Source organism: Phalacrocorax carbo, chromosome 24 (genome assembly GCF_963921805.1).
Source record: "Phalacrocorax carbo chromosome 24, bPhaCar2.1, whole genome shotgun sequence".
NCBI lineage: Eukaryota > Metazoa > Chordata > Aves > Suliformes > Phalacrocoracidae > Phalacrocorax > Phalacrocorax carbo.
The window spans coordinates 966554-987147 of record NC_087536.1 but is presented as its reverse complement, the minus strand read 5'-3'; the positions used below and the strand labels follow the sequence as shown (position 1 = coordinate 987147).

At 57.5% G+C, this 20594-nt stretch overlaps 3 protein-coding genes across 7 annotated transcripts in view; 2 read left to right on the top strand and 1 right to left on the bottom strand.

The window, feature by feature from the left end:
• The window catches only part of TET3 (tet methylcytosine dioxygenase 3), a 29491-nt gene extending 24912 nt beyond the window's left edge, over nucleotides 1-4579 (top strand). For all 4 annotated transcript variants that reach the window (XM_064472930.1, XM_064472931.1, XM_064472932.1 and 1 more), the window contains one exon: nucleotides 207-4579. In XM_064472930.1, the coding sequence (XP_064329000.1) occupies nucleotides 207-1939 (1733 nt within the window). In that variant the 3' untranslated portion in view covers nucleotides 1940-4579. The remainder of the gene's footprint in view (nucleotides 1-206) is intronic.
• A 4068-nt stretch (nucleotides 4580-8647) lies between these two features.
• BOLA3 (bolA family member 3) lies at nucleotides 8648-11248 on the top strand. 2 transcript variants are annotated; one of them, XM_064472888.1, is made up of 4 exons: nucleotides 8648-8751; nucleotides 9209-9332; nucleotides 9537-9625; nucleotides 11140-11248. In XM_064472888.1, exons 1-4 carry the CDS (start codon nucleotides 8716-8718, stop codon nucleotides 11203-11205), a joined length of 315 nt encoding a protein of 104 aa, XP_064328958.1. In that variant the 5' UTR covers nucleotides 8648-8715; the 3' UTR covers nucleotides 11206-11248. The 2 variants fall into 2 exon arrangements, with proteins under 2 accessions (XP_064328958.1, XP_064328957.1); XM_064472887.1 differs by lacking the exon at nucleotides 8648-8751 and adding an exon at nucleotides 8848-8961.
• A 150-nt stretch (nucleotides 11249-11398) lies between these two features.
• On the bottom strand, nucleotides 11399-18725 carry MOB1A (MOB kinase activator 1A). The gene is made up of 6 exons (XM_064472886.1): nucleotides 18605-18725; nucleotides 16116-16282; nucleotides 14996-15089; nucleotides 13008-13141; nucleotides 12723-12886; nucleotides 11399-12090 (listed from the first exon to the last, which is right to left on the bottom strand). Exons 1-6 carry the CDS (start codon nucleotides 18616-18618, stop codon nucleotides 12013-12015), a joined length of 651 nt encoding a protein of 216 aa, XP_064328956.1. The 5' UTR covers nucleotides 18619-18725; the 3' UTR covers nucleotides 11399-12012.
• Nucleotides 18726-20594: the final 1869 nt, after the last annotated feature.

Below are 20594 nucleotides of genomic sequence, written 5' to 3'. Positions count from 1 at the left end.
CGGTGCGGTGGGGAGCTCTCACCACAGCCCAGAGCATGGGTGCGAATCGGTGCCGGCGCACCAGGCGATGCTGATCTCTGCACTCGGCCGCTGAGCCCATCACTGTGGGATTTTTGAGTCCGGCCGAGTTTTTGGGGTCCTCGCTCCCCACCGGCAGTTTCCTCGGCCGGCGGGTCACGGGGGCTGTGTGTGTGCTGTGCCTGCAGGTATGGCGTTGAAAAGCGGGCTGCCCCCGCAGCCGCTGAAACCTTCCATCAAGGTGGAGCCGCAGAGCCATTACAACGCCTTCAAGTACAACGGCAACGCGGTGGTGGAGAGCTACTCGGTGCTAGGGAGCTGCCGGCCCTCCGACCCATACAGCATGAACAGTGTTTACTCTTACCATTCCTACTATGCACAGCCCAATCTGCCTTCCGTGAACGGGTTTCACTCCAAGTTCGCGCTTCCCTCCTTCGGGTATTACGGCTTTTCCAGCAACCACATGTTCCCCTCGCAGTTTCTGAATTACGGGGCACCCGAGAGGGGTGGGAGCAGCTGGGTGAGCAACGGCTACGAGAAGAAGCCCGACGTCCCGGCGTTGCAGGAGAACCTCAACCACACCTACGGGAACGCCGATTTCCCCGAGCCCATCCCGCACAGCGTCCGGAGCAAAAACCATCACCAGCGCACCTATGAGCGGGCTAACCGCTACGCCAGCCAGCAGAAAGCAGCGGTGGCCGGGGCGCACAGGACTAGCTTGGGCTCGGAGGAGGCGCTGCCGTTTGCACAGAACTGTTTTGGCAGCCGGCCCATCAAGCAGGAGCCCCCGGACCCTCCACCCACCATCGAGCCCCTTCCCGGCGCGGCAGCCGTGCCTGGCGCCAGCTTAGCCTTGCCAGCCGTCCCGGCGCGCGGCGTGGGGCCGGAGCAGCGGTGGAGTCCCTTCAAAGCATCCCGGGGCACGTCTTCCCCTGAGAGGACTAGCACGGCGGAGGGCTCGTGGAGAGCCCTGGCGCCGGGCTCAGGCGGGCGGGAGAAGCTGAGCGCCTTCGACGCCGCCGCACGCTTGCCGCCGCCGGAGAAGCAGTGGCCCAACGTCCTGGCGGGAGAAGCGGCGGTGGCGGCGCACGGCTCGGGCTTGCTGCCGAAACCGTGGAGCCCCTGCAAGCTGGGGGAGGCGGCGCTGGCCGGCACCGGCACCTCGAGCCTGCTGGGGCCGCTGGGTTTCGGCTCGGCCCTGCCAGGGCTGCCCAGCTTCCCAGAGGAGCCGTGGGGCTCGGTGAAGGTGGAGGAGCGGAGGACGCCAGCGCCCAGCCCGGGGCTGCCGGAGAAGCCGTGGGAGGCGGTGGTGGGTGAGAAGGGGGTGGCGGGAACCCGCCGGGAGAAGCCATGGGACCCCTTCGGCCTGGAGGAGGATCTGCCGGAGAAGGCGGTGAAGGAAGAGGAGGAAGAGGAGGAGGAGGAGGAGGAGGAGGAAGAGGAGGAAGAGTGGTCAGACAGCGAGCACAACTTCCTAGATGAGAACATCGGTGGGGTGGCCGTGGCGCCTGCCCACGGCTCCATCCTCATCGAGTGCGCCCGCCGCGAGCTCCACGCCACCACCCCACTGAAGAAACCCAACCGCTGCCACCCCACCCGCATCTCCCTGGTCTTCTACCAACACAAGAACTTGAACCAGCCCAACCACGGCCTGGCGTTGTGGGAGGCCAAGATGAAGCAGCTGGCGGAGCGGGCTCGGGCCCGGCAAGAGGAGGCGGCGCGCCTGGGTCTCCCGCCGGACGCCAAAGCCTTCGCCAAGAAACGCAAGTGGGGTGGCGCGTTGGCGACCGAGGCGCCCAGCAAGGAGAGGAGAGACTCGGTCCCCACGCGGCAGGCGGTGGCCATCCCCACCAACTCCGCCATCACTGTGTCCTCCTACGCCTACACCAAGGTGACGGGCCCCTACAGCCGCTGGATCTGAGACGGAGGCAACTGCCGTGGCCCCATCTTACCTCAACCCTCGGCAGCGCCGGAGCCTGGCGTTGCTTCGTGGTGCTTTCTCCCTGGGCATGGGGGAGAAGAAAAAAAAAATATAAATAGACAAAAAACGAAGCAAAACACAATAACAACAACAAAAAGAACCAACCCACAGAAAGTGGACCCAACACGCACGCTCGGAAACAGCGGAGCCGGTGCGGGTGCACGCCGTCGGAGAGCTGCGCTTGGCGAGGAGTTGGCAAACTAAGTAAAACTCATTAAAAAAAAAAAAAAAAAGAAAAAAGAAAAAAAGAGGAATGATGCTGTTTGACGCTTTTCGGTAATCTCATATTTATATCTCCGCGTTTTTTTAACCTAGCCTCGTGCGCCGCGCGAACGGAGGGAGAAGTTTATAGCGTCCTTTCGCAAAGGAGAGGTTTTTAATTCCACTTAAAAATACCTATTTATTGGATTTTATTTTATTTTATTTTTTACTCTGACGACAACGACGAAGCCGATCTTCGAAAAAGAAGCCAACATCGAAAAAAAAAAGAAACCCTAAACAAAAACAAGAAACAACCCAAACACCAAACCAGCTTAAAGGCAAGAGGTGACTCCCTCCAGCTCCGGCGCGTGGGGCTGGCGGGATCGTGTGCGTTACCGTCAGCCGGACATGCTCAACATCCGATTATTTTTTTCCCCGAGGACCTCAAAATACCTATTTTACAACTCGAGGAGTCCTTTCTTACAGCGACGGGAGACCCGCTTGTGAGCGGGACGCCCTGGGACGGCGTGTCTTTGCTCAGCTCCTTGCCGCCGGCGGGATCGCTCCGCCGGGACGGAGTGAGCCGGCGCCTTTCCCGGCGCCGGAGACCTCAGGACACGCCTGGGCCGGGGACTGCCGCTGCCAGGGTGCCGCGCTCGGACCTGGGGGCTGCTTTGCTGGTGGCCGCAGGGAGAGCGACGGCGGCGGCGGCATCTCTAAAGGAGCCGACAGGATAAAAAGAAAAAGAGGAAAAAAAAAATACACAAACAGGAAAAAGAACACAAACCAACCCCAAACTGTGAATAGCTAGTGTTGCTCTCTGTACATCACTGTTGCTAAAGTCTGGTGCTTTCAGTCTCCGGGGGACTTTCTCCGTGTGATCGGCTCTGGGAAGAGCGAATCCCAAGACTTGGCTGGCCAAAACCCCCGCCGGTCCTCCTTCCCCGCTGGCGCCGGCGAGCCGGCGTGGCGGCGAGCGCCGCCGGGGCTCGGTGCTTTTTCTCTCCCCGGGTGCCATCCCTCCTTCCTACGGATCGCCGTTCTTCCCGCAAAACAAAACAAATACCCAACAAATAACCCAACGACGACAACAACCGCGTGGTGCTTTTCGAACAATCTCAGTCGAGACTTTCCGCCCGCCCGCGATGCCGAAGCCGTGCCGGGGCGGGCGGGCGGGCGGGCGAGCTCCCCTGCGGCTCGCCGGGAGGGCGGCGTGGCCGAATCCGGGTGCCGGCGTCCCCGGGGTCGTTGCTTTTGCACTTTCAGGTGCCTTTTGGAGAGCCAGCGAGCCAGAGCCGACGCCGTCACCGTGCAGAAATCACCTTGTGTTTACTGTCACCCTCCTTCCTTGCGCACTGGCACGGATCAGCAGGATCTCGGTAAAACAGCCTGAACATTTACATGGTCTGATTTTAAACCTGTAAATAGGGAAAGAATTTTTTTAAAAGCACTTTCACCTAGATTTAAAAACGAAAGCGAAACTTAAAAAACAACTTCCCTCTTTCCTCCCCCCCCAACAACTTGAAAGCAGTATGTTTTAAACAAGATTATTGTGGGAGAACTGTAAATACTGGCAGAATATTTAACATGCTTTGTCCGTCCTTCATAATTAATTTTTTTTTTTTTTTAAACCCGTAATCTGTAAAGTTGCGTATATTTGACAAGGAAACTCAACAAGCTATTACCGCTTTTCTTATAAATACCCAATAGCATATCAGGATTGTAAGAGTCGATGGCAAGTCAGATTTTAGGGATGCCCGTGGGCGATGCCGGTTCCAGCGTGGGGACCCGACGTGTCGCTGTGGTTCGGGAGGGCGAAAAGGGGACCCGGCTGATCCTCGGCAGCGGCGTTCGGCGGGGCCGGATTCGGGTGCCGGCCCCGGTTCGCATCGCCCGGGGTCTGGTCTGACTGTCGTGGCGGGGGTGCCTTGCGAGCTTCGCCTGGATGGGTGTAGAGTCGGGAGGAAAAGGGGTGCGTTTGGAGAAGGCGAGGGTCCGTGTAACCTGTCTAAGTCCTGCTTCCTCGGAGGTTTTATTTTGGTGCAGGGAGGGGGTTCAGTCCGGCGCGGCGTTGGCTCCGGCGGGTTCAACCCGGGTAAGCGGGGAGATGCCGGCGCCGCGGGTCGGGGAGCGAGAACTGCTGCAGTCTCACGTTTTTACACTACATAACGTCTAACCTACCTCAAATCTCAGTCATTAAAAATTAGCACGCTTCAGACTTCTTCTACGAAAACTAGAAATCTATGCACAGCTCTTTACCCCTTGCTGCTGAGAGGCTGTTTTTCAAGCAAAATCTTTTCCTTTACCCGTCCCGGCGGCCGCGCTCGTCCCACCCGTGCCGAAGCCAGGGGGGTCGCGGCGTTAAGGGGGACTCGGTGATGGGGGGTGGGTGGGAATGGGATGTTTTTAATCGCTTCGGGGTGGGATGGGGACCTAATTTTGCAGCAGGTCGTGGCCACAACGGCGCTAGAACAACGCCCGTGATAGAAACCCTGGGGAGAGCTCGGCGTGGGGAGCCCCAGTGGGCTCCTGCTGTCCCACTTCGGTTTTTCCAGCCATGATGCTTTGCCTCGGGTGGGGAATGGGGGGGACACGTTTCGGGGTTCCCCCCCCCCCCATCTCGATGCTCTCGGGACGAGGCACGGGAAGGAGAAGGAAACCAGAATCCCTGAGGTGCCTCAATTGCTGATTTTTTTCCTTTTAATACTGGAGTATGCTTTGTGGGCTCTATAAGGCATATTTTTATTAAATGAAATCTTCTAATAAAAACGGTGCTATGGTGTTTTAACAAACTGTATCACGCTTCTGCCTGATTCCATCTCGCTGAGGTGCTACTAATGTATATACGAAACTAGGGAACCAAGAAAAAAAAAAAACAAACAAAAAAAACCAACAAAAAAGCAATGTCGTTGAGAAGGAAGTTTACTTTTCCGGAGCGACAGCTCGAAGCGTGCCGGGAGCCGGTTGGGTTTATGCAAATTGAAATCGGTGCCGTGTCGGAATCGTCCCGCCGACCGTCTCGCGGTGGAGCCGTTCCCCTCCGGTGCGGGGCTGGGCTGCCAGCAGGAGAGCCGTGTGCGGGTGTGACGCTTGGACGAGGCGGTGCGGGGAGGGACGGTGCTCGGATGTGATCCGTGGGCGCGATGCTCGGCCAGGATGTGTGAACGTGGTGCTTGGCCACGGTGCTTGGACGTGGTGCGTGGAAATGGTGCTCGGGCATGGTGCTCGGCCACGCATCGTGGACGTGGTGCTCGGCCACGGTGCTCGACCGCGGTGCTCGGACATGGTGCTCGGCCACGTGTCATGGACATGGTGCTCGGCCACACTTCGTGGATGTGGTGCTTGGACACGGCGTGTGGACGCGGTGCTTGGCCAGGATGTGTGAACATGGTGCTCAACCACGGTGCTTGGACACGGTGCGTGGACGCGGTGCTCGGGCGCGGTGCTCGGCCACGCATCGTGGACATGGTGCTCGGACGTGGTGTGTGAACGTGGTGCTTGTCCATGGTGCTCGATCGCGGTGCATGGACGTGGTGCTTAGACATGGTGCGTGGACACGGTGCTCGGGCGCGGTGCTTGGCCATGCGCTGTGGCTGTGGTGCTCAGGCACGGCACTCGACCGCGGTGCTCAGATGTGGTGCGTGGACATGGTGCTTGGCTGCGATGCTCAGCACAGTGCTCGATCACAGTGCTCGGCCGCGGTGCTCAGATGTGGTGCGTGGACATGGTGCTTGGGCACAGTGCTTGGCCACGCACCATGGACGTGGTGCCCGGCCGTGATGTGTGAACGCGGTGCTCGTCCGCGGTGCTCAGTCACGGTGCGTGGACATGGTGCTTGGCTGCGATGCTCAGCACAGTGCTCGATCACGGTGCTCGGCCGCGGTGCTCAGATGTGGTGCGTGGATATGGTGCTCAGCCACGATGCGTGAACATGGTGCTCGGCCGCGGTGCTTGGACGCAGTGTGTGTGGACATGGTGCTCAGCCAGGGTGTGCGAACGTGGTGCTCGGGCAGGGTGCTCAGCCCGGCGCCTGGGTGTGTTGTGCATGCACGGTGCACGTGCGCAGCACAAGGGCATGGTATGTGGGTACGGTGCTCGGGCATGGCGCGCAGCCACGGTGCGCGGGCACCGTGCACAGCTGTGGTGCACGGCACGGTCACGGTGCTCGGGGATGGCGCACGGCCAGGGTGCATGGGCACGGAGAGGGTGCTCGAGCACGGTGCAAGGGCATGGTGCATGGACTTGGTGCTTGGACACGGTGCTTGGGCATGCGCCGCAGATACGGTGCATGGGCACGGTGCTCACCCACCGTGCACGGACACGGTGCACGGACACGGTGCCCTGGCACCTGACGCTTGGGCACAGCACTTCGCCGCGGGGCCGGAGCACGGTGCACACGTACGGTGCGCAGGACCCCACCTACGAGCCTGGCACGAGGTGCCGGTGCCCACCGCACGTCCCCGCTGCAGGGCCGCCCTCCCGGCACCGTACCCCGCCGCGGCGCCCGGGCCCCGTGCCCGCCGGCGCTCGGCACCGCGCTCGGCACCGCGCTCCCCCCAGCTCCCTCGGCCTCATTCCCCTCCCCAAATCACCGGTGTCTCCCCCGCAGCGAGGGCTCAGCCGGGCATCCCGCTTCTGCCCGACTCTTTCTTTTCCCCTTTTTTCCCCTTTTTTAAATTTTTTTTTCCATTTTTTGGGGGTTTTATTGGTGCTACTTTCTTCCCCTTTGGCTTCCCGTCAGCGCCGGGGCAGCAGCTCCCCTGTGCCCCCCCAAACCAAGGCAAATACCTCAAACCCCACCCGCCCCCAAAGCCCCCCACGGCGCCGCGGCAGCGAAGGCGAGCGAAACCGGGGCGAATCTTTCCGAAATCAGGGATCCTTTCGCAGCGGTGTTTCTTCCTTAATTTGTTTTCCCTCTCGCTCCTTTATCCCTTTCCGCCCAGGTTTGGTTCCCCCCCCCCATTTTTCTGCATCCTTCAGGGAGTTCAAACCGCCGTAATTTCAGCCTCAGTTTTATTCCAGGAGCAAATTTTTTTTTTCTTCTTTTTTGCCGGTGGGTTTTTGCACCGCGGCGCAAAACGAAAAGTAACAATTCAAAATTTTAAAATAAAGCGCCGTTTCTTCTCGGAGTTGGGAATTCAGTCAGCGGCGGGGGGGTATTTTTGGCTTTTTTGTTGTTGTTGTTGGGGTGCTTTTTTGGGGTTTTTTTGGGTTTGTTTTATTTTTTGGGCTAATTGAGGAGGGGAGGCGGGACGGCGGCAGGCGGAAGGGGGGGCACCGCGGGGGTGTCCCGGCGGTTCCGAAAAATTCACACTTGAAGATTTCTTGGTCGGCTCGGGACTGTGGTTACTTGAAATGAAGTTTTTATCCGGGGCGGATCGAGGACCGGTAGATTTTTTTCCCATGTCTCAAGGCAATAGGATTAATGTGTATTAAACTGTAGATACTTCTAGGACAGTAAATTTATGCTGATAATTTTATTTTGTATAATTTTCCCTTTTTTTTTCTTTTTTCCCCTCTTTGTGGCTTGTTTTTTTTTTTTCTTTCCCCCTTAACACCCTTTTATTTTTCCCTTCCCTCCCCCCCAGTGTTTTGGTAAATTTATTTTTAGGATGCCTAAAAATTGCAAGTTTGGATCCTTTCCCCTCTTCCCCAGTTTTGGTTTTGTTTTTTTTGTTTTGTTGTTGTTTTGTTTTCGGTTTTTGGTTTTTTTTTTTTTAATTTGTATTTTATTCTAAGTTACACGCGGCCGCCTGGGCCGTGAAATGTATTATTCCTGATATCTTTAAAATATTGTGGGTGTTTTAATAAATTTTATATTTATTTTTTGCACTCAACATGTGGCCCCTGGCTTTCCATTTCCTGCTGCGGGCGGGGGGGGGCAGGATGGGTCCCGTTTGGTGGGGAGATGTGGGGTGTGTGCTCAGGATTGGGCCCTGATTATGGGAATGGGGGGAGGGGTGTCCTCCGGGGGGAGGATGGGGGGGAGGATGGGGAGGGGGTGTCTTCTCGGGGAGGGGGGAGGGGGTGTGTGGGTGTGTGGGCAGGATGAAGCCCTCGTTCTGGGGTGGGGAATGGGGAGGCCCTCTTGGGGGGGGCAGGGAGGGGGTGGGGTCTTCTTGGGGGGAGGGAGGGTGGGGTCCCTTTTGGAGGGGGTGCAGGATCGGGCCCTGTGTATAGGAGTGGACAGCAGGATATGGGGGGGGGGTCTGTCCTCGCGGAGGGGGGGGGGTGCTTGGTGGTGCAGGATGAGGGGGCTTTTCTTGGGGTGGGGGGGGGGGTGTCCTCTTGTGGGGGGGGTTGTCAGGATGGGGCCCTTTCGCGGGGGGGGCGGGGGAGGGGGAGTCGGGGCGCGGACGGGATTGGCGAGCATAATCCCAGCCAGGGTCCTCCGAGCCGCCAGGGGTCGCGCTGCCAGAGGCGGGGCAGCGCCAGCCCCGCCCCGCCCGTGCGGAGCACGCTGCGATTGGCTGGGCGGTGGGTGACGCCCCGCCGGGGGCGCGGCTTCGCCCAGTATGGCCGCCGCGGCGGGGCTGCTGTCCCGCGGGCCGGTGCGTGTCCTCTGTCTGTCCGTGTCCGTCCCTCCGTCCCGCGGGCCGTGCCCCCTCCCGGGACGGGGTGGGGTGGGGTGGTGGGGGCGCTGTGGCCGAGATCCCTCCCAGATGGGTGGAGGGGGCGGGGGGGGGTGTCTTCTCCCCACGTCTGTCCCCGCCCCCCCCCCCGGTAACGGTACCGGTAAGCGCGGCCGGCGGCGCCTCACGGTAAGTGTCCGCGGTGGCGGTGCCCGCCGACCCTCACGGTAAGTGTGTGTGACACCCATCCCCCCCACCCCCCCCGGTGTGGGTGAAGGTGACATCCCCCCCACCCCCGTACCCCCGGTGCCCATGAGGGCATGAAGCCCCCCCCGCCCCCCCCATGCGAGGACCGGCCTGTTTCACACACCCTCCCCCCCCCGCCCCCGGAGCGTCCCTCAGAGGTGGTTTGTGTCCCCGTCCCGCCCCCCCCCAGCTCCTCTTGCGCCGCCGGACCTGGCGCAGCTTCACCTCGCAGACGGACGGGGAGGCCCGAGTGACCCGTGTCCTGCGCGAGAAATTCCCCCGCGCTTCTGCCATCAAAGTCGTGGATATCTCAGGTATGGAAAAAAAACCCCCCAACCCTCTTTATTTTCCTCCTCCCCACCCCCCAAAACCACCCCTGCACCTTGTGAGGGAGGAGACAAGTCCATCCCCATACCCCCCCCCCGCGCTGTGGGGACCCCCCAGCCAGCTCAGGACTGTGGGGGCACGAAGGACCCTCATCATCACTCGAGCATTCACCGCCGCTTTTATTTTTCCAGGAGGCTGCGGCGCCATGTACGAAATTCACATCGAGTCGGAGGATTTCAGAGAGAAGCGAACGGTGCAGCAGCACCAGATGGTCAACCAGGTGAGGGGGGCACAGGGTGGGGGGGCCGCGGCCAGGCCGGCGGCGACGGCGTTTGGGCAGCGCGATGTGGGGCACCGCGAGCGCGCACAACGCAGAGCCGGGTGCTTTGCTTGTGCCTGGTGCTTAACGCTTGCAGAGAGAGCGTGTGCGTGTGCGGTGCCTGCAGCGCTTTGGAGCTGGGCACTGCGTGTGCAGGCACTGTTGGCGTGCGAAACGTGAGCGCGGGGCACAGGCGGTGCCCGGCTGCCGAGCTGCAGGCAGCGTGCTCAGCTGCAACCGCTGCTATTAAGCACCCTGCAGTACATTAAAGGTATAAAGCTACTGGAGAGCGTCCCGAGGAGGCCACGGGGCTGGGGAAGGGTTTAGAGGGGAAACCGTACGAGGAGCGGCTGGAGTCCCTGGGTTTGTTCAGCTGGAGCAGAGGAGGCCGAGGGCAGCCTCATGGCGCTCTGCAGCTCCCTCCCAAGGGCAGGAGGAGGGGCAGGGCTGGTCTCTGCTCTCTGGTGACCAACGCCAGGCCCCGAGGGAACGGCAGGGAGATGTGCCAGGGGAGGGTTAGGCTGGGCATGAGGGAAAGGTTCTTCCCCCCGAGGGTGGTGGAGCCCTGGAACAGGCTCCCCAGGGAGGCATCACAGCACCAGCCTCGCAATATTCAGCGAGCGCTTGGACAAGGCCCTCAGAGACACGGTGTGAATTTAGGGTGCCCTGTGCAGGGACAGGGGTTGGACTCGATGGTCCTTGTGGGTCCCTTCCTGCTCAGGCTACTCCATGATTCTACAGTGCACGTGTCTGAGTAGCACAGCTTTTCTTCCTGATAAACAGGGTAGCCGCGTGTGCGGCAATCAAGCAGGGCACGGCCCGTGCGTGTGTGCGCAGCGACAGCGCACATGCCCAGGCACAGTCAGCGTGCCGAGGTGCCCAGCCGTGCAGCACCGCAGGCCCCGTGCCCAGCTCGGGTGCCGCACCCGGGGCGTGAGCACAGCTCTGCGGCTGCAGGAAGCGCAAAGGTCGTAATAGCATAGCTCTTCCTTTTTTTCCCCAATAACCACCACCACAGCCCTTGTTTTCTAGTAGATAGCGCAGCTCCACCTGTATATGGCCCCAGGGCACAGTGCACACACCCAGCATGTCAGTTGGGTGCTGCAGCTGTGGTGCACACACGCACAGAACACAGAGTGCTGAACTGCGATGCTCAGCCTGGAGCAGCACTTCAAGGCTCACGCAGCACTAAATAGCACAGCCCTTCCTCTCAACAGCAGCAGTGCAGCACTTCTGCAGCACTCTGGTTGCAGGTAGCACTTGGAATGGGGCAGCGTACATGCATGCAGCGCTGTGGGTGATAAATAGCACGGCTGTGCACGCTCGCAGTGCAGTGCTGACAGCAGCAGCTGGTTTGGTGTTATTTCTGGGGGCGCACGGCCCATAGGGCCCGCTGCACACACAGGGCTTTGCTCTTAGCATAGCATGAGCTGCCCCCCCGAACCGCCTCGAGTCTCGGCCCTGGTCTGTTGCAGGCACTGAGCGAGGAGATCAAGAGCATGCACGGACTGCGCATCTTCACCTCCACCCCAAAACCTTGACGCTTGTGTCCCCCACCAGTCAATAAAGCTGCTCTCACCCCAAGGCACCTGCGCTGATGAGTACGAGGCCACCTTCATCTCGGGGAAGGGCCCAAGTGCCGGGTTTTCAATAAAGGCACGTGTGCAGGGCTGGGGGGGGTGGGCCTGTGAGGGGAAGGGAAGAAGAAGAAACCACCCCTCTCTTCCTCCGAAAGAAGAGCAGAAAGGAGAAATTTATTATTGCCTTGCCGCACAGAGGGTCCCTCCCTCTGCCGGGAACACGAGGGCACGGCTCCTCCAGCCCAGGCAGGGGACAGGCTCCCCTTGGGCCAGGCACTTCTTTTCCTCCCCCTTCCAATGCAGCTGCCAAAGGGGAGCTTAAGGCTGTGAGTGCATCTCATCCCCCGTTTGCTGCTCTGCTCTTGCCCAGGGGGGAGCAGGCCCCAGGCTTGGCCCCGGTCAGGGCTGCGCACAGGCCAAGCGCAGCACTGCAGCGCTTGAGCTTCAGCCCATGCCTGTGGGAAACAAAAACTACTCCAAGTCCGAGTCCCATCCTCAACGAGGCTGCAGCGCTCACCAGACTTGAGCAACGTAGCCTAGAAAACCAAGTGGACGACACAGGGCAAGTCGCCACAGCGCAGCCAGCGGCTTCTGACCCAGAACAGGCCGCAGCTGCTGCACAGTAGAAGCGACGCTTGGCCTCCGAGACCGATGCCGCTCAGAGCGCTGCCCGGCATCTCGGGGCTTGCGTCGCTGAAGGCGAAGCGTAGAAGTGGCTGGCATACAAAGCAGAAAGGAGCGGCCGAAAGGGTCCTCCCAGGGAAAGTTTTATCTGTCCTTGGAGCCCAGCTTCTCAATCAGTTCCTGCAGAGGAGCCAACTCCCGCCTGTCGATCAAGTTGAATTCCTGGCAGGAGGTAAAAAAACCCAAACACAAAAACTAAAGGCACCTCAAAAAGAGCTGCTGGAAAACACACCCGGCCACCCTGCGTGCACTTGGAGCTTGCCACGTCAATGCGTGCCGGCTCCTGAGAGAAACACCAAACTGCAGCCGCTGCCTCCTCCATTTCTCTGTGAAGAAATTCTCACTTTTCAAGACAAGACTTTTTCTGCCAAGAAGCACCATGCTGCTCCGCACGAGGAGGCACATGTGCAGTCACAGAACAGGCCATTAAAATACAGTCAAGGGATTAAAAAAAAAAGTGCCTCTGCTATTTCTGAGTTGATTCTTGAGCTACAAAACCCCCAAGTTCTCCTCCGAGCCTAGTTTCTTTTGCTGCAGGCCAATAACTAATACCCGAGAGAGAGAAGTTCAAGCATTTACAGCCAGCACGGCCACGCTTCCTGCAGAAAACCCCACCGCCACAAACCCACGGTTCGCACGGTACGGAGCCTGGGAGCCGAGCGCATCTTGCAGCGCACACCACGGATGTGGATCTTCAAAGAGCAAGGAGGTGCTTAAAAATCAGCTCCCTTTAAAAGCAAATGGGGAAGAAGAAACCCCAGAGGCAGGCGACCGGCCACCATTTCACAACTCACCTGCACAAAGAAGATAAAGTGCTTGAAGGAGGTGTTGAGGTGGGCCTCCTCCTGCAGCCGCATGACGGAATCAAAGTGCTGGTGGTAGATGTGGGCATACACACGAAACAGCCGCTTCAGGATCGTCTTGGCCACCGACATGAAGTTCTTGGGAAAAGGAACCCCTGAAATGCACCAAGGCGCATAGGTAAGTCCTTCAGTTCAGTCAGAAGTACCAAAGCGAGACGTTCCGGCAGCGTCTTGGTGCTATCAGCAAGGCCGGTAGTGTCGCACAGCTGTGCTTACCGATCTTTGAAGGGAAAAGCGTTTCGTCATCCAGCTGGTCCTGCACCCATGTCATCAAGTAATCGATGTACTTCGGAGCCGAGCACTTGATCGGCTTCTTTATGTTGGTGCCGTCCGCCCAGTGGTACTCATATCTGCAGGGAGAGGGACAGAAAATAAATATATTGCTCTGAGGGGAAAAAAAAAAAAAAAAAAAAAAGGCATTTTCAGGCCCCACGGCTTCCTCCTTATCTCAGCAAGGAGTGACGCTACAACACTCACACTCCCCAAAAGCGACGAGAGCAGCGCTTTGCCTGTCCAACTTCCTCAAGCATAACACAACAGAGTCAGAGTTAACACCTCCATCCCGAGGGCTGCAGTGATCGCCCTCAGGTTTCAACCCTCAAAAGTGAGCTTGGACTTTGTGGCCACCTCCTCAGACATCAATGTTTCCTTAAAACAAGACAAAAACTGGCCAAAGAGGAAGCGTCAGGGCCATTGCGCACCATCTGACTGAATTCACCGATGGCTTTTGGACACCCTCCAGGAACTTGGCGTTCCCTCTCCCCTCACACAAGATGGCTGACTTCCCCGAGAGACCCTTCCCGGGGTCGCATGTTAGCCAAAAGCTTTTGGAAGCTGCTGTCTCTAAATCGACATGTGCGCTTATTGATCCCATAGCTCCTCCGAACTGGGGCAGATGTTGACTCTAACGCTACATGACAACACAGCGCGCTTTCTCTGCGATCTTTTGCAAAATTCTTCAAAAGTGGGAGGAAAAACACCACGTTTCGACTGTCATTTCTTGCCCGACAACAAGCGAAAATAAACCATGCCATTTAAACAGGAAATCATTACAGGAAGCAACCCCAAATATAGAAACGGGAACTTGTAGTCTAGATACTTCGAGGTAGAAAAGCAGGGCAGGATGTTACACGGCCCCCTACAAATACTGTTTGCTGGCCAGACTCCCCGCTGCTACCCCCAAAAACAGCGAGCCTCGAGCAACCTTATGAACAAGGTACCTCAACAAAATACACAAGTGCAGAACCAACGCGTAATCTCCCTGTGGGTATTCACACCTCCTAAAAACGAGGGACCCCAAATACACCTTTTCACTATTTTCTTTCTACATTCCATGACACCCCAACCTTCTGCCCATGCAGTTACGCTACGACAGCTGGCAAAACACGCCTCCTGAAAACCAACGAACACCTGTGTCAATCGAGGGCCAACAGCCCCTAAAACCACCTCAGGACACCACCCGCTTTGTGCCCCTTCATGGCCTGCGCCAGGATAAGCGTACTTCAGGCCAGGCTGGTTCAACAGGGCAGATGATACCAGCCTCGGTGTGGCACAGGGATCTGCAGGACCCAAAAGACTGTTCCCTACCACACGTACCAGTCCCTATAAGCACGGGGTTCCCTTCCCAGCTGTAGCTCTCCACCACAAGGATAAGCGTCAGGCATACAGTAATCCGACCTGAGCGATCGCCTGCCTCGCATCCTGCCCTGTGCTGGCAGGAGCGTCTTAAGAATTGCTCGTGCTCAGGAAAACCATGCTACGGCTTCTCGGAGCACCAGCTCTGTGAGACGGAACATCGAGAGGTTACTGTAAGACTTTGACAGCGAGACCAGACACTTCCAGTCAAATCAGATCCTTCATTTTCCTTAAAACAAACCATTTCAACAACACATCTTTTCAGCTTCCAAACAACACAGGGACTCGACTGACAGCAGGAAAAGGCATGGCCATGCATACTTCCCCTGGACAGACAGTCAACACGCCAGACAAACCGATGGCTGTCGATGCCATGCAGCCTCCCTAATGGACACCATAGCTTTACGCACGGGTAAATGACACCAGGGGAGCATGATGCTGCATGTTAATGTGATCTGGACATGTCCCATCCTCTTTTTAGCTTCCTTTTATGCACGCTCAAGCAACCCACACACCCGCCTACTTCCCCACATTTAAATTGCAGCTGTAGACAGCAGTAAGCTTCTCACCTTGGTCCTGCAGACATGACCGGACAGCTTGTCTCTGTGCAGAACTCCGTAATGGTCCCGTACAGCATGTTGATTTGGTTGAAGAAATCCACCGCTGGAAAGGAAACACATCAATTTTACTCAAAAAGCAAACACAAAGCAGACAGGAGCACCGGTTAGCGCTCGTTCAGCTGACGCAGCCTCCGAGGGTTGCTGCCGCCAGGGTGAATGTGCCGCAAAGCTCTCAGCGAAAATAAGCATCCCCTTTCCGTACAACGTCACCCAGCCAGTGACTTCAAGACATTTTGACTATCTAGGAATCTGAATTGCTCCGTCAGTTTTTCACCCTCCACCACTGTCCCTAGCCAATTTGTACGACATGAAGCGCTGCTGCACCTTCCAGACCTTGGAAACAACTGGTTTAGGTTCCATTTAAAAAGTGATAGTACCTCAAAACCCTGATTGATTTTGACAATATAGGAGACCTTCCTTTGGTTGAACACTTGTGGCTTGACTTAACTGTTTTCCATTACTCAGGACTACTTCTTTCTCCTCTAACCTCCAAAGAAGCAAAAGTTCAAGGCCAGGGAGAGCAACTGCCAAAAGCAAAATTCATTTGCGGTATTTGGCTTTCTAAACTCTGCATGCAGCAGTAATAAAATGAAAATAGAAAGCAAAAAAGAAACTCCACAAACCTAGAGTTCAGTGGAGAATACGGTTCCACTTTTTCCCTGGCCTGCTCGCTGTCGCTATTTTTGCAGCCAACAGTGCTAACTTTGTAATTCCAAATATCAATACTTGACGCTTACTCTCTGGTACAAAAGTAACAGCTTGCAAACCTAATCGCCTTTGCAAGTCTGAACTCAAAAAAACCCACCCCAAAACCACAACGGCGCAAGTTTGTTTCTCGCTTTTTGTATGCTTCCGGAGCGCGATGCCCCCTTGACACAGGGCCCATCTGCCATCAGCACATCACGCAGCTTAATTTCCTTTTATCTCAACTTGGTTACCTAAACAAAGCATGCCTAGGATAAGGATTTCATTTAGGGAAGTTCTAGGTTCTTCTAAGGATAAAGCCCAGAGATTTGGTCTTCTCACTCCACCTCCACACTTGGGTGGATCCCTCTTTCCTAGGACTTACTGTTAACGGCGATCCACTCGTTAAGGTCCTCTCCCTCCGGCAACATAACCGCTTGTCTAAGGTTACCGCTCCCCAGAGTTGCTTCCGCATGTTTCAAGAGTTCATATTGATGGGAGCCTTCAGGAATGTTCTTCTTGGGTTTGAATGTTTTCGAAGATCGACTCCCACTGTCAAGAGAGAAAGCATTTCCAATTAGTCCTTCAACAGCGTGCCCTTCCCAGAAACACTTCCCACATTACCCCTCGCCACCCGGAACTTTTAACCAGGGTGACGCCAGCCCTTCCCCATTTCCCCCGCCATAGGGACCAATGGATCCTACGTGCAGGCCAAAGAGTTTCTGATGGCGTCACAGCCAAGCCGCCTGCACACTTCCCTCTTTCACTTACCCTTTTTAAAAAAAAAAATAATTAAAAAAATCAAAAACATTTGGTGCGAAGGCCCAAAGACTCACTGAGCAATAGTTGCTTTCTATCATGGAAAGAAAAGCCCACGTAACTCCACTGAGTGACAAAACGACCCACTGACCACCGCTACTACTCAGTGTGACAGCAGCAAATATTAGACACTCGGCGCTCAACCACACCGTAGGAAACAGCTTGCTAAAAATAGCGACTTAATAGACTCCAGCCCTGAAATGCAAATCGTCACCATAATCTTCCCTTGCTGTGTTGTACCGACAGCTGTGCTCAGCAGCCGAGCCATCGCACAACTCCTCGCCAAACCCCACTGTCCCTCCACCAGGGCCAGCAGTACCGCAGCCTCTCCCCAGACAGCCAACGCTGCCAAAACCAGGATGAATTCTGATACCTCTGAACCACAAAACATTTCTTTCAGACCCCTGCCAGCTTTCTGCTTCTGAGGGAGGGTGACGCAAACGATAGGACGGCTGGGGCCAAAGCATGGCTCGGGGGAAATGAGCTTCTCTGGCGTGCGCCGCTCGGCATTGCCAGTGTCCTGCCCCTGCTGCACGCAACCGGACACATTCGGCCGGCACACGCCTCATGGCAGCTTCCTGGTGCAACCTTAGGGCTTTGCACACTCGTGAAAATAAAAGACCTTTAGGTCTAGCTCGCTCTTAAACCAATCTGCTCCTGCCGCAGCTGAAACGCAAGCCCAGCACATCACTGAGCCTACGCAGAGGGTCCCAAAAAGGCAGACCCAGCGCATCGTCAACCATAGGAAGAGGTTCCCCAGCCCCTTCATATGCCACAAAATGCCTCCAGTCCCCACCCACAGCACCTACCAGGCCTTCAGAGCCAAAAGCTCTCTCACACTTTACAAGCCTTCACATCCACGACACAAGTACGCAACAGTCCACCCACTGTAGCTTGTGAAAGGTGCTTTTTTTTTTTTTTTTACACCACATGCCTGTAGGTCTACCAAATTTTACACCATTCCCCTGCAATCAGGCCTGCCCCACCTCACGTGAGGGCAGCCCTCTCAAACTCCAGCTCAAACCCTACAAACATGAGCTGGCACCAAGAGCCAGCACCCTTTGCTCTGCACTGGCACCTATCAACAGATGTAAGGTAACGCCCACATCCATGGGGCAAGGGCCTCTTCTCTGCCTCACCCCGCACCCCCAAAGCCCCCACCCGACTCTCAGAGCCTCCCACGAAGGCAAAGCATCCCTGCAGACACCCTCAGCCCCTCAGGACCTCCCCCAATTCCCCTGGAAGACCATCCCCTCAAATTCTCCCCACTTGGGAGAAACAGGACAACTCCTCACAAGACAACCCCTCCCCAGAGCCTTCTCCCTAAGACTGCCCCGCAAAAGTCTTCCCATTCCCTCATACACCCCCCACCACTCGCCCAACATGGGTGCTCCCCAGCGTGCCTGCTCTCCAGGGCCCTGCTCCCGCTGCCAGCCCCCTCTACACCCCACTCTGGGACCCTACCCCAGCAAGGGGCCCTCCCTCACCCCAGTGCTAACCGTGCCTTTCTCCAAGGCTTCCTCCCACAAAATGCTACAACCCCCAGAGCTCACTCCACAGCATTGCACCCCTACCCACCTCCCCCCCACAGCCTCCCACGCCCCATACAGGCCCAGGGCCCCCCCAAGGCCCCAGGGCCTCCACCCAAAGCTACCCAGGGATTCCCCCTAAAAGGTCCCCTGAGGGACGCTCCCGTGCCTAACCACAGGCCTTCCTCAGCTCCTGGCACCGCGGGGACCTCCCTACCCCAAACCCACCCTCAAAGCCTCGGCCTTTCCTCAGGCCCTCTCCCCACAACCCCCTCCTCAAGCTCCCCACACACCGCCAGCACCCCCCGCTCTAGAAGGCACCCCCCCGGAGCTTCCCCAAGAGCCTTCCTCCGCTGAAGCCCCTCACAGCCCTCCCACACGCTCCCCCACCCGCCCCCTCCCCCAACGCCTCTCACAGACCAGGCCCAAGCGCCCCCCAAGCCCCTCAGAACCCACCCCCCCCATCCCCCCCGGAGGCCCCTCTCCCCGCGGAGCCCCTGGCAGCCCCCCGCTCCCCGGCACTCACAAGAGGAAGCTCATGGCGGGGCAGACGCCGGCCCGACCCGGGACGGGACAAGGCGAGAGCGGCGACTCCTCCCGCGCGGCCCCAGCTCCAGGCGGGCACCGCCCGCCCCGCCCCGGCCCGGCCCGCCGGCAACTCTCGCGAGAGCTCGGGACGCGGCCTCACGGGGAGGGGGCGGGGCCTAGCGCGGCGCCATCACTATGGCAACAGCCCATGGGCCTCGGTCCTCGTCGGTTTGTGCGGGCCTCGAGCCCCCCGCACCCGCTTATGGGCCTGGGGACCCCCAGAGCCCCCTCCCCACGGGCCTCAGGAGCCCCTTATGGGCCTGGGCACCCCCCTATGGACCTGGGGAACCCCAGAGTTCATCCCCAATTTATAGGCCTGGTAACCCCCTTATGGGCCTGGGGACCACCTTATGGGCCTGGGGACCCCAAGACCACCCCAAAATGGGCCTGGGGACCCCCCTATGGACCTGGGGAACCCCAGAGTTCCCCCCCCAACTTATAGGCCTGGTAACCCCCTTATGGGCCTGGGGACCTCAGAGCCCCTTCCCCGTGGGCCTGGGGACCTGCAGAACCACCTTGTCATGGACCTCAGGACCCCCTTATGGGCCTGCGCACCTCCAAAGCCCCTTCCCCATGGGCCTGGGGACCACCTTATGGGCCTGAGCACTCCAAGACCCTCCCTACCATGGGCCTGGTCACCCCAAGACCCCCATCCCTATGGGCCTGGGGACCCCTAGACCCCTCTCCCTGTGGGCCTGGGCACACCCTACCATAGACCTTCCTCCCCTGCATCCCCCTCAACTCACAGATGCTTCCCACACACATACCCCAACCCTTCCCTCAAACCACCACCATCTTATTTCAGTGCCTCCTTTTTGGCGTGGCACCAGGCTGGGCCTGTACGCCCCGCCCGGCCTCCCAGACCAACTTCACAGGCTCAAATTCCCCCAAAATATCCTGAAGTTCGTTTAACCCTTTTCCCAGAGCTGATTCTTGCAGGTTTTCACCCTTTTTCGCAGTTACGTGACTTCTCCAGCCCTTGTCTTAGCAAGGAGCTGCTGGTTTTGTCCTAAAAAATTACTTTTAAAAACCAGGAAGTCATCCACAGCCACTCTAAACAAGTTCAAAACTAAAATAAACACTGTGAGGTTACTTTAGCTCGCAGCCAGGCTGCCTCTTGCAGCTCTCAGAAGCAGCACAGAGTGGGGCCGACTCTTCTGGGACGTCATGGAGATAGCGGCTGGTGATCCTTGGTATTTATTTGATACTCACGGCAGTATAAAAACCTCCACAGACTTTACCAAGCACTTCAGTGACCTTGGGATAAACCTCCACAGCCACCTTTCACAACTGGAAGGGTACATAGGGCAAAGCTAAGGAAAATAAACATGGTGGGGATGGCTAAACTCACTCAGCTCAGGTTCCCAAGGACCTAAGACTCTCCTTTTCTCTTCTCTGCAGGTTTCTTGCTTCCTTCTCTGCAATACTGGGAAGCATGATTCACACCCATCCTGACCCGATCTGGTGCCATGGGCCGTAGGATGCCACATGGGATCTGTTTTAAAAAAAAAAACAAACTAACACGAAAAACTTCATCGTATCTAATTTTGTACAAAAGCATTTAATTTTTCCACTCGCAGAAAGCGCAGCCAGAAACAGCGGAGAAATCCCAAGGGTGAGTAACAGCTCCCTCTTGCCGCGGGTGGGTGCTGACGGATGGCCACGGATCTGGCTTCCCATCCCGCTGTGTTGGGAGCACTGGGAGCGCCGGGGACTGGGAGCACCTGGCTCACCCCCGGTTCTGTGGTGCTCGAGGAGGGGTCGGACGATACCGGTGACCTCCTGCAGCAAAAATCTCCCCTATTTTTCAGCCATTAAACTGCCTGTCCTCCTGTGTGTATCCTTAGTCCCCAACCTAACCCTGGTCCTAACCTCAATATCAGTCTGATTTTAGACATACTCACAGCCCCATATTTAATCTCATCCTA

What these genes read in the sequence shown, in the direction of transcription:
- BOLA3 (XM_064472887.1), top strand. Translation starts at nt 8,863, where the DNA reads ATGGGTGGAGGGGGCGGGGGGGGGTGTCTTCTCCCCACGTCTGTCCCC. An exon ending in GCGGCCGGCGGCGCCTCACG is followed by an intron (nt 8,962 to 9,208) that starts GTAAGTGTCCGC and finishes GCCCCCCCCCAG; the next exon opens with CTCCTCTTGCGCCGCCGGAC. An exon ending in CAAAGTCGTGGATATCTCAG is followed by an intron (nt 9,333 to 9,536) that starts GTATGGAAAAAA and finishes TTATTTTTCCAG; the next exon opens with GAGGCTGCGGCGCCATGTAC.
- MOB1A (XM_064472886.1), bottom strand. An exon ending in CGAGTGGATCGCCGTTAACA is followed by an intron (nt 15,090 to 16,115) that starts GTAAGTCCTAGG and finishes TTTCCTTTCCAG; the next exon opens with CGGTGGATTTCTTCAACCAA. An exon ending in GTCATGTCTGCAGGACCAAG is followed by an intron (nt 13,142 to 14,995) that starts GTGAGAAGCTTA and finishes CTCTCCCTGCAG; the next exon opens with ATATGAGTACCACTGGGCGG.